Raw genomic sequence first — 13360 nt, forward strand, 5'->3', positions numbered from 1 at the left:
CCCCAGCCAAAATGGAATTAATCACACAATCCAGTATTTTATGAAGCCTCATGTGCAAATTTAAACTAAATAATTACAACTGCTACGGATGATGAAAAGCAAGCCGAAATACCAAAAACTCTATGATGGAAATCTTCTGAGAAATGGAGCTGACCGCAGGTGTTGTTGTTTCCTGTAACACCGCCAGGAGGTGCTGTAAATACGTATTTTCCTCGTCAGACATAGTTGGCAGTGACTAGCAGTAGCTCAGTCTAGTATGGTCAGTGCAGTGGTTGACAATGCTCGAGTGTTCGGCGCGCAGCTCCACCGGTTCACGATAAGAACACCAGAGCCAGCTGCAAGCATGACTATGGAGAACGGTGGTGAGTACTTTTCACCTAGCTATGGTAATGTTGGGAAAGGGGGGAATATTTACTCTGAATTTGATGTAAAATTCGTTTTGCTGTTGTTCGGCATTTAACACGATGTAACAATCATTGTTTTTATGAAAGTTTTAATCTGTTGTACTATAAATAAGGTATCAAACTATAAAAGACACTTGTCTGTAACGCTTTATAGAGTTCCGCCATTCTTGACAATGGACATGTCATGTGTTTCGTGCATGATATGTAAGAACCGCTGAGAATCTTTTTAAAAATTAAATGGGGTGATCTTCACTACCGCTCCTGCTGAAGTTCTCTGTATTTAGATCGTATTTCCAGTGACATGTTGCATACAATGGACGTTCTGCTGTTTTATTTCTAGTAAGACAAAATCTTTTCAGAAGGAAATTAGATAAAGAAGTTGTGACATAACTTTGGTAAATGGAATACATTTTACCGTAGGCGAGCCATTGTCTTCGTTCGCAGCATTGAGACGTGAGGTTCAATGCTCAGAACATTTTAGCGCGTCGACCGGTACCGGTCTTCAGCACTGTCTTAATCATTTTATCCCAAGATTGTAATTTTGCTGATGAATGGTGAGGGTGAGCATTTTACCCTGCTGTCATTCATTGGCCGGAGTGTGACCGGGCGTTATATAGGTGTGTTAGGCGGTTGATGTGTCATTCTGGGAGTACCCGCGGCCTCCTGAAACTAAGGCCGTGGGTTGTATAGGAGCCAAGTGAGCTGACCAGGGGCGTTACCGCAGGGTTGTAGATTTTAAATTCTCGCCCTATCAGTGTCAGTTTGAAACAAATCGTGAAGTAGGGTGATACGTGTGTACCTGCCGCTAACTGGTACAAACCGCAAGGCCTAGTTTTAAAGGGACTGCAGCTTGGGCGGGTGACATCCATCAGAAGAAAATGAACAGTCATGAGTGGTGAACAGTTGGCTCATAACGAGAAAATCCGTAGATATTTAGGAGGAAATATATTATCCCCATCTCTATCAACGTTCACTCTTGAACAAGTAGAAGTATTACCAAAGTAATTATCTTAAGTACAACGCAGTAGGTTTTACTTTTCAGTTCCTTCTTATGATGATGGTCCGCCCCGCGGGTTAGGGATAGTGTGCCTGCCTCTTACCCGGGTGCGATTCCCGGCCAGGACAGAGATTTTTACCTGGACATCAGGACTGGTTCAAGGTTCACTCATCTTACGTGATTGCAATTGAGGAGCTGTCTGACAGTGAGATGGTACCTCCGGTCTAGGAAGCTAAGAATAACGGCCTAGAGGATTCGTTGTGCTGACTTCAGGACACTTCATAATATGCAGGCCTTCGGGCTGAGCAGCAGTCGCTTGGTAGACCACGGCCCTTCGGAGCTGTTGCGCCATGGGGTTTGGTTTCCGATGATGCCACGCTGAGTGGCTCAGACGGTTATGGTGCTGGCTTTCTGAGCCCAAGTTGGCAGGTTCGAGCCTGGTTAAGCCCGGTAATATTTGAAGGTGCTCAAATACGTTAGCCCCGTCTCGGTAGATTTAGCGCCACATAAAAGAACTCTTGCGGGACAAAATTCCGGCAGCTCGGCGTCTCCAAAAACCGTACAAATTTGTTAGCGGGACATAAAAATTATTATTATTATTATTATTATTATTATTATTATTATTATTATTATTTATTACGATGGTCAGAGAAATGTTGATCCGGTTTCGAGAAGTAAGCCTACTGAAGTACTGGCTAGAGGGAGAGTTGGCCAGGGGCGCGCAGCTGTAAGGTTGTATGCGGGAGATAGTGGTTTCGAACCCCACTATCGGCAGCCCTAAAGATGGTTTTCCGTCGTTTCCCATGTTCACACGAGGCAAATACTGAGACTGTATCTTAATGTCACGACCGCTTCCCTCCCACTTCTAGCCCTTTCCTATCCCATCGTCGCCATAAGACCTATGTGTCTGTGCGATGTAAAGCAAATTCTTAAAAAAGAAAAAAATAAAAAAAACAGGGGGATGGAGGGGAGGGGTGGTGAAGTACTTCCTAGGACGGGGACACTGTCTGCTCGAGAGGCGGGCTGTTAGAATTCCATCGTTTTGCATGTCCTGACATACGAACAGTTTACAAACTTTGTGAATCGGTTCTATACTATGATCCTTCATAATAAAATATTTTCTGTCTTACCCTTTAATATGCATTTGCCTAACATACGCTTTGACAATAAAATTGCTTATTTATGGGGTTTGAGGATAGCGATAAGCAATATTTAAGGTAATTTGACGCGAATGTTGCCATTTAAACTCGCCGTACAAGCTTAGAAGTGCACCCTTTTACTGGAAAAGTGTAGATAAACCACTATGAATGAGCCATTGAAGAGATATTTAATTATCGGGAAGTGATTCTTGTTTTCGGTCGTGTTCGTACTCGAGGAACTGATAGTTTTCAGCCGATCACATTTTTAGTCAGGAACTCTACATCCTCAGTCTAAATGTTTACCCATGCATTATTCATATTGGAACTTCTTGCCTAGGCTAGGAACGTATCATCAATGTTGCTAGATGTAAAACTAATATTTCTGAACGTAGCACTTGAGTTTTGGAAGAATTAATCAAGTATTACTGAACATCAGATATGTTAATTGAGTCTAAGAGAGAGATTACATCACTGCACTCTTCAATATAAGATTCTTCCTCTTCGTCCCCACTCTTATAGATTTCATTTCGCATCGGACGGAGGAACTCAGTGCATCACAGAACGTGGATCTTATATTTCTGACAGACCTTGGGAATGACGTGATCGGTCTTGTAGTGATATCTCAGCGTAGTCAATTGGCTTTTGAGAGTGCTGACATGAGAAAGCATTTTCCACTTGTATGTGACTCATTTTAAGGGAGGGGAATTTATCTGTACACCAGCTTCTCTTAAAACCAATAGTAGTTGTAAGTAACCTAACAACTATATTGCACTCATACACAAGCGTGTATGATACTTCGGCCTAGTTCATTGTATATGTGAAATGAGGATGAGAAAATTTCGGAAAATGAATAATTTTTTATCTTCAAGATTTAAAAAAACGGGCGATTTTCCGAAATTTTGGAGGATCTGACAACACTAGGTGTCATTATCTGGGCACCCTAGACGCTTCCGGTTGGGTCTGTAGACTAATCGTATTTCTAATCGTATTCATGGCCGAAAGAAGGAGCCTGTAGGAGGTAGTAATCATCGCCCTGCAGAAGTCTGTGTCGGTTCCCTTGTTCTGTGTTTACGTCAGCATACCCCACTAAAGAGTTGACGTTTGTATATGTTAGGGTAGCAGCAAGTATATTGTTGGAGGGGTGGGATACTTCTGGATCTCTTACGTACAACTGTATCTCGTAATTCTAAATGAATACCAATGTTGTGTAATTCCACTCACATTTCGTTGTTCATTTATTAATTTTATTTATTTATTTATTTATTTATTTATTTATTTATTTATTTATTTATTTATTTATTTATTTATTTATATTCTTTTACACCCAAAGTTTACAAAACATCAACATACCTCAAGAAGAAAATAATAATGACGAATAAAATGCAGCTACGTTAGACCTCCCGTTCTCCTTGTAGTTCATTAAACGTAAGCCAAACACTAGATCAAAGGGAAGGGGGGATCTGTAAATATATCATTCCTTTCTCAAAAAGATCTGCAAAACAAAACCGATAACGTGTAACCTATGCACACATTACTCGAGAACAAGCTATCAAAGGCAGGTATGGCACCTGCTCTATTCCATCCAGTGACACCTGTTACTTTTTACTTTCATCCTCTATCTGCTGTGGTTGCGGGTGTGATCGAAGTCGCATGTGGATCTGACCTAGTTTTGTGGCCGGATACTCTTCCTGACGCCAACTCTATGTGGGGCTGTGTTCACTATTGAATGTTTCTGTGGTGGTTGGTAGTGTGATGTGTTGTGTATGAATGAAGAGAAGTATATTAAGTCGAACACAAACATCCAGTCCCCGAGCTAGATGAATTAACCAAACGAGTTAAAATCCCCGACTCGGCCGGGAATCGAACCAGGGATCCTCTGAACCGAAAACCGCAATGCTGATCATTCAGCCAAGAATCCCGGACCATTCAGGGACTACTGTGGTACAGAAATGTTTAATTATTTTCGCATCACCTTCGACATGCCATCATTTGGAGGTTAGGCTTATATACTTTGAAGTCTAGGCTGCCTCGCGATTCACATGTTACCGTACAGTAAGGTGATGGTGATAAAGGAGCAGGTAAACACTGGTGGTGGGTGTTGTTGTTGGTTTAAGAGGAAATACAGCTGGGCAACCCACGAACCTACTATGCTGGCGAAGCAGGGGGAGAGGTGATACTCCCACGTGGCGCGTCCCAGGTGGCGGACAGGGGGGTCCTAACCGGCTTGCCGGCGGACTTGAGGGAAATAAAATACCTCTCGCGGACCAAACACACAACCCCCTGTGGGTGGGGGACCCAGACGAAGAATACACCCACGGTATCCCCTTGCCTGTCGTAAAGGGCGACCAAGCGATTATCAAATTAGAACCATGATACTACTTGTAATTAGTACCATCACGCAGGGAACACCATGGGTCGCTTTTACTTGCGCGTAGTCCCACTATGTTGGGTACACATTTGGTTTGTGGTTAGTAGCGACAGTGTGTCCTCAGGCTGCATTTTACAGTACCTGTGATTCGTACCACTATATGACCGACACCATGATTCTGCCTTGCCTATGATTTGTACCCACTAGGTGAGGAACACCACGGGATAGTGCGAGTCCCTGTGGTTAGTCCACTTATGTCAAGAACACCATAGGCTTGCGTTGCCTGTATAGGTTTGCGCAGCCTGTAAATAGCGACACAATATGCGAAACACCATAGGTCTGTGTTGTATGTGCGCATTACATTACCTGTGTGTAGTACCATAATGTGTGGAATACCGCGAGTCTACGCTACGTTTGATTAGTACCGCAATATGACAAATACCATGATTCTACTTTCCTAGCTATAAGTACCATTATGAGGGGCCGATGGCCTGGATTTTGGACCCCTTTAGACTACAAGCATCATCCACTAAGTATTGTGCTTTAGAAGCAGTCCCTTGGTCAGTTATACTATTGTTTACCGCTAGTTTCTGGGAATGTGGGGCATTGCGGGTCGGATCCACTAATTGTTTTAACTTCATATCTATCCATTCATTCTTCGTCCTCACGTTTTAAATTCTGGTCAGTGGAAGATTATGGATTTTCAATTGCCTTTGCATTTCGTCTCATTTCGTGCCATTAGGGGCTAATGACCTAGAAGTTAGGTCCCTTTAAACAAGTATCATCACCATTATCACAACTGGACAACAATCCTCTCTTAACACTATTCAGAAAAGAACAAGAGGGGCCGAAGCTTCGAAGAATGAATGTTTGCAAAACAAAAGGAAGGAGAGCGTCATTAAGGCGTGAAAATGAGACTGTCTGGGCCTCGTAAACCTAACACCGTAGGGGTCGTAAAAGATCCAAGAGTTGACCAACGGAGATCTCATAGGAAGGAAGAAATTGGGAATCAAAGTACAAGAAAGTGGAAGCAAAGCCAGACTCTGCTAGGGGATTCATGGTCACCAACCCACGCTTGCAATCAGAGTTCCTGGGTTTTACGTCTACAGCACAGGCAAGGGAGCCCGTGGATGTAATGTACTTCCCCCATCCACAGGACTACTAGGAAAAGACCCCCCCCCCCCAATATGCGAAACTAGAACGTGGCCTACGTGCAAAACTTGACGAGAGAGAGGAAGCATCCCTCATGTGTAGTAGAACAACTAACTGCGCATGTTTTCATTTCGTACCCTCAAGGGGCACGGCGGGCCTCTTAGAAGGTCACAGTTCGAATCACACCGTTGGCAGCCCTGAAGACTGTTTTCCAGGTGAATGCTGTAGCTATACCGTAAGGCCACGGCCGCTTCTGTCCCACTCCTAGGCTTTTCCTATCATATCTTCCTTAAAAGTCCTATCTGTATCGCTGCGACATTAAGCAAATTGAAAAAACAGAGGGTAATGTCCTCAGGCCAGGAGATTTGTTACGATGAAGATGTTCGGAAAAGCTGAGTGGGTTGGTGGCCGTGGCCTATACCTGGAACTGTCCCGGGATTTGCCGTAGTGTAGAAGATTGGAAAAACATTCTCAGGGAGCCGACTGTGGGGCCAGCCCCTCACCAGTTGGCGAATGCAGAGATGTAGAGCCACGGTAGAGCCGTGGCCACCCGTCCTCTGATCGGTTGGTCGGTCTGAGTGCAGGGCTCTCTGTCCACGGACCAGCCGTTGCCACTTGTAGACCAAAGCCTACTTCGCAACCGCCGGCCTGGTAGAGTAAGTTCAAAATTCAGAGTAAAACCTCTGCAGGGGACATATGCAGACATATACAGACAATGATTACAGTGCGTTTATTCTAAGTTTTAGTTTAATTTCCAGTTACTAATTTCTGACACAATCCTAATACTTTCGAGTTGAGTCCTAGAAATATTCCCTCGAATTCTTGGTTAAAGTGGTTAAAATAAAATCAAAATCTTACTTGACACAGCAGTTTCAGCACTACCTTTCCAACATGGTAGTCCAGGTTGGAATCCTTGTCTCTGGATGGGATTTTTTAATAGCATAATAATTTACTTGAAACTGGGCATGGGTGATCCATAGACTGCATTATCGCGGGAAGGTGGTATTTAACAAAATGGACTATTTTCTCCGATGTGTCCGGCTCCATGGCTAAATGGTTAGCGTGCTGGCCCTTGGCCGATTCCCGGTAGGGTCGGGAATTTTAACCATAATTGGTTAGTTCCGCTGGCTCGGGGTTAGGTGTATGTCTCTTCATCATTTCATCCTCATCACGACGCGCAGGTCGCCTAAGGGAGTCAAAAGACCTGCATCTGGCGAGCCGAACTTGTCCTCGGACACTCCCGGCACTAACAGCCATACGGCATATCACTTTTTTCCGGTATAACAAAAAATGTACTTTTAATAACGGAACTTAAGTTTGCCGTTTTTAAATATCGTATCATGATTTTTGTTTTGAAGAACTTCGGTTTCATTCACGTTGGCAACGAGCGAAAGAGGTACGTAGCATTCCTGAAACTCGCACATTACTCACAACTCTATTAACCACTCCAAAAAACACGCAGTTACCATACACATGTCCTAGAACAGTCTCTGTACTAAAAGCCATATGATAAATAAAATCAATCATTAGATTGTGGTAGCATGAGTGCGTCATTTAGGTTTGTGTAGATATGTAGATACCTGAATTAAAGTAACATTCCTGTTTTTCTGCGTACAATAAAATAATCCACGTATTGGATAACCATATCACCTCCGAGATTCGAACCGGTGGTGGTCATTATCGTTTGGAGAGGAAGTACAACTGGATAAACACCCTCTCGTAATATTTAAAAGAAGCTAAAGAGGAAGACCTCTGATCCTTCGAAGAATGCAGTAAAATGAAATTAAATTACGTATGGCTTTTAGTGCCGGGAGTGTCCGAGGACAAGTTCGGATCGCCAGGCGCAGGTCTTTCGATATGACTCACGTAGGTGATCTGCGCGTCATGATGAGGTTGAAATTATGATGAAGACGACACATACACCCAGCCCTCGTGCCAGATACCTGATACTCCCGGCACTGAATTCAGGTATTGGTTAATACCAATGATGGTTAAAATTCCCGACCCTGCCGGGAATCGAACCCGGGACCCCTGAGAGCTATGCCCAGCATGTTAACCATTTAGCCATGGATCCGGACGAAGAATGGAGTTATGGGAAGGGAAGGGCCAAGAAGGGTGAGAAAAGTAAAGAATCCTTAGGCCTCGCAAATCTAATGCCTTCAGGGTCGGAAGAGAACTATATTTGACAAAGGGAGGTCGGATAGAAAAGATGGATTTGGTTCGCCTGGCACAAATAGGTGGTAACAATGTCAGGCTGAGCTAGAGGCTCTGTAGACGCCAACCCACGTTCCCACGTGGAAACCCCCTACGGACCCCTTTCAGTCACCTTTTAGGACAGGCAGGGGTGTATTCTATCACCTCCACCCACAGGGCGAATATACACGAAGAGGTGGTGTAGATACAACAAAACAAAACAAAATCGTTAGTGTAGTGTAACTAGTATTTCCGTATATACTTGCATTGGTATGTTGTTCATGAGGTCTAGTTTTGTGGCTCATTGGTAGCATGCTGACCTTTGGTTACGGCTTCAATTACCATTCGTGTCATAGATTCCGCAACTTTAGATGGTGGTACTGGTTGTTGTTGTAATTATTATTATTTTTAAAGGGGAAAGTACAGTTAGTGAACTATCCTCCATTCTCTAAATATAAAGTGAATGAGGAAGAGATTCGATCGTTAAAGTGATGTTGAATTCAGCTAGGGGCTCCCTTGCTTTGTATGACAACTGATGAGTGATGACGGAACAATTGAAAATCCAACTTTTCTGTGGTCTGACAACTGAGCATAAAATATATATGTAAGTTATATTAATTTGATTTGGTGTACAAATTTAATAATAATAATAATAATAATAATAATAATAATAATAATAATAATAATAATAATAATAATAATAATAATATAATAATAATAATAATAATAATAGGACTATTTATAGCCTCTGGTAAGGCTTGGTGAAAGTCCTTCAAATTGACACAAATGGGCGATCTGCGTGCCTTTGAGGGTGGAGCCCGACATATAATGCAATCTATTGTTAAAGATGGCACACATCTCCAGTCCCCGATGAAGGTTAAAATCCCCGACCCAGCTTGGAATGGAACTCCTTGTACCAAAGGGCTAACCATTTAGTCACGGAACGGAATATTATGATCACTAAAAAATCTGAAAAGAAATTAGTGGACCGTAAAACCTACAAAGTATACAACGTATTCCAACAACGAATTACTAAGCCCCCACATGTCACAACCAGTGGCGGCTCGTGCTGAATTAAGTTGGTAGTTCTGCTCTGTGACGCCCAGTCCATTACAGTGAGTGTAATGGGCACATTTAAATTCGTATTGCACATGGGAAGTGCCAGGTGAGCACGTGTGCATCCGTCCTCCAACTGCGCGGAAACGCTTTACTCTATGTCCTATTAGTGTGAAGTTCCCGAAAATGTACGGAAAAAAAATAGGTAGACGTACATCTCAATTTTTTAAGACCCCGATTGCGAGGGACATCGACAATATACATAAATGACTTGTAGTCCGGCTCCATGGGTAAATGGTTAGCGTGCTGGCCTTTGGTCACAGGGGTCCCGGGTTCGATTCCCAGCAGGGTCGGGAATTTTAAGTCATTGGTTAATTTCGCAGGCACGGGGGCTGGGTGTATGTGTCTTCATCATAATTTCATCATCATCATCATCATGACGCGCAGGTCGCCTACGGGAGTCAAATCAAAAGACCTGCATCTTGCGAGCCGAACGTGTCCTAGGACACTCCCGGTACTAAAAGCCATTTCACTGACTTGTACAAAAAACAACAATTAAAAAGTTATAAAAGCCGGACTGAGTGGCTCAGACGGTTGAGGCGCTGGCCTTCTGACCCCAACGTGGTAGGTTCGATCCTGGCTCAGCCAGGTGGTATTTGAAGGTGCTCAAATACGTCAGCCTCGTGTCGGTAAATTTACTGGGACGTAAAAGATCTCCTGTGGGACTAAATTTCGGCACCTCGGCGTCTCCGAAAACCGTAAAAGTAGTTAGTGGGACGCAAAGCAAATATTATTATTATTATTATTATTATTATTATTATTATTATTATTATTATTATTATTATTATTATTATTATTATTATTATTATTATAGGTACAAAAATAAAGTCTCTCTTCCGCTTATCGAAAAAAAGTTGATCTAGTACCGACACACTCCTATTTACAGAGGTTCCAAGACCTGCATACATCTTTGGGAACCGGCTTTCTTAATGGAGTGGGAACATCATCTGGTGGTATTAACGTTCCTGTTTTCATTTTCATGACTCGGAAGAATTCACTACCATTACGGAGAAACACTTTCATGATTACTTGTAGGTCTAAGAACTCGCTCGTTCGCTTCGTACGAGAGAGAATGTTTTCGGTCATCGGATGGAATTATGCTCAAGTCCTGGCCATTTACGCAAAAGATAAATATATATATAAACCCAATCTAAAAGTACGTTGTTTGAAGACTTAACATTAATAGTAAATTGATTTTGTTACTTAATCACAACCATCCTCCTCTATCATCCATTTCTCCTGTATTTAATCTATTTGCGATTTCTTTATACTGAACAGAAGCATGAAAACTACCCACTGTAGTATCTGATAACGTTGACATGTAAGAATCTTAAACCATATCAATTTCCACACTGACTTAAAAGTTCTCCATTTACTCTGCTGAGTACAGTACAGTGGAGGGAAAGATTTGCGAAACACCTGAGATTTCGTCTGGTTCGCTCGCAGCAGTGATTCTCTCATAGACGTTGACACTGGTGCTACCTCTAGTGTATTATTTACTAACTCTATGGTCATAGCGACACACGTGCGAATAGGCCAGACGTACTGCAAGGCGTGCAGTTCATACAGAATCTTATGGGCGACTCTTCGCCACCTATCGGAAGAAAGCTGTAGTTAAGTGTGCTTTCCTAATGTTCAGACCTTCACAGATCTAAACAGGGTTGCCAGATCACCAGTATCTGTATCGATCTTTGGCTCGATATCAAACTTCAATATGAAGAATGGGATCGCTAATCGTTGTATATTACGGTATATCTTGCATTCTGGTGGTTCTGCAGATCTGCAGAAGTTTGATATGTGATAGGGCCTAAAAGGGCAAGAAGCACAAGTGATGATTTGGTGATCATACATTCATGGGTAATACAGTGAAAGGATTTAGACCCACTTGAAGAAAAATGGTATCGGTAGAATAAAGGGACGAATCATGGAACATCGTTGAGATTGAACAATTGTACTTTCCCTCAAAAAAGCAATCATCCTCTCTAAATACAAATCAGAAGGGAAAAGGGAAACGTTAGATCCTACGAATGATGGTGTCGGAAAGGGAAAAGCCACCAAGGGTGCGTAGAATTGGCAGTGAATATTTTGAGTACATCTGGACAACCATCCTCTATTAACGCTAATAAGAAGGAAAATGGAAGGAGGGTATTGAAAAAAATAGAGAAGGACGTGGAAATGAGACTCCATAATCCTCGCAAATTTTATACTATCGGAGTCGGAAGGGAACAATATTTGTGCAGTGGAGGTCGAATAGAAAATACGAACGTAACAGTATGTCATAGTCAGCTAGGGGACAAATTGTTGCCAATCCTGCTACCAAGATGAGAGCCTATGGAACCCCTATTGGCAGGCGAGGCCATGGATATATTCTACCATGCTACGCACAAGGGGAAAATTATGAAAGACAACCTTGACTTCGCAAATATCACAGGAGAACTTGGTTAAGAGTCCAGTAAAACAACACACATTCGAATTAAATAATATCGCACAGCGTACTAACCAGAACCTCGAAGAGTGGAGTTGGCAGGAAAGCCTGGCCATCTGCAATTAATGACCAAGCGCCCCCATGCTCCACCTTCCAAGGCCTCGGCAGCTGGTATAAAAAATAATAATGGCTTCCGGAGAAGCCTGGTACAGGTCTTTCGAAGGGCGACCTGAGCGTCTGGGAGGATGCGGTCCTACCTAGGCAGAAAGTTGTTGAGTATAGCACAAAGACATAGTACTGGAGCCAGAGGAATTACCAACGAAGGGTAAAACCCCTGATCCGGCTCGGAATCGAACCCAAAACCCATTGAACCACAGCCCAGTAAGTTAACCAGTTAGCCACGGAGCAGGACAGGAGCAAGCAGAATATCTCATTTCATCTGCTGACTGATATCAATCAACTGCACGTGAATATAGGCCTAATGAACGGATTTTCCCAGTTGCCGAAATTCAAAAGTTCCCTGCCGAGAAGACTATTCACGGAACATACCCTCAGGCGGTCAAGGGCTGGTATCCTCTTTTAACTTCCCAACAACTACAGTTCCTTTCTCATTATTGCGGCTAAAACTTTTACTGTTTCACCTAGGCAGCCTTCCATCATCCAGAAGTCATCTTGAAAATATGAGTTCCGATATGGTATATTTAGAGTTCAACAATATAGTATTCGAATTAAACATAAATAGTTAACATTGTATTATCTAGGAATGTCAAGGGATGGCGAGAAATATTTGAGTTCTTCACGAATTCGAATTAAAAACTTATGATATGGGAAGGTCTGACCTTTTGAAGAATGAAATAACAGGTAAAGGAAGTGGAAGTGCCACGAGGGTGTAAAAATTACGATTCCCTGGGCATTGTAAACTAATACCGCCAGAGTCGGAAAGGAATAAGAGTGAATTAGGAGTTGTGGGATGGCAAGGATAAACGTGAGGAACCCGGCACAAGCCCTTCATGTAATTCCTTTGTTTGCCGTAAAAAAGAGTATGATTTCAACAATTTATACCGATGAGGTAGACTAGCTCTTCAACCGAGGCTTTGAGAAATACAGTACGTGTCTTAATACCAGAGTACCGAGCTCGATAGCTGCAGTCGCTTAACTGCGGCCAGTATCCAGTAATTGGGAGATAGTGGGTTCGAACCGCACTGTCGGCAGCCCTGAAGATGGTTTTTTGAATAGTGTAGCATTTTCACACCAGGCAAATGCTAAGGCTGTACCTTAATTAAGGCCACGGCCGCTCCCTTCCCATTCCTAGGCCTTTCCTATCCCATCGTCGCCATAAGACCTATCTGTGTCGGTGCGACGTAAAGCAAATAGCAATATATATATATATACACCAGAGTATATGAAGATCGAGGCTCCGTGCCAGTGTCACTGCGTGCAAGTGTTCCAACCCCGTATACATTACCGATTCACCCTTTGGTCTATATGTAAGCCATCTATTTTTCGGACGCACCCCGTATGTATCCTTCCACTTACGTGGTGGTGGTGGTACGATTTTTAGGCACG

At 42.9% G+C, this 13360-nt stretch overlaps 1 protein-coding gene across 1 annotated transcript in view; it reads left to right on the forward strand.

Annotated features, from left to right (window-relative positions):
• Nucleotides 1-245: 245 nt before the first annotated feature.
• Nucleotides 246-13360, forward strand: part of LOC136866288 (synaptic vesicle glycoprotein 2A) — a 410558-nt gene continuing 397443 nt past the window's right edge. The window contains exon 1 of the mRNA XM_067143116.2: nucleotides 246-362. Coding sequence (XP_066999217.2) covers nucleotides 257-362 — 106 coding nt within the window. The 5' untranslated portion in view covers nucleotides 246-256. The remainder of the gene's footprint in view (nucleotides 363-13360) is intronic.

This window comes from Anabrus simplex, chromosome 3 (genome assembly GCF_040414725.1).
Source record: "Anabrus simplex isolate iqAnaSimp1 chromosome 3, ASM4041472v1, whole genome shotgun sequence".
Classification (NCBI taxonomy): domain Eukaryota; kingdom Metazoa; phylum Arthropoda; class Insecta; order Orthoptera; family Tettigoniidae; genus Anabrus; species Anabrus simplex.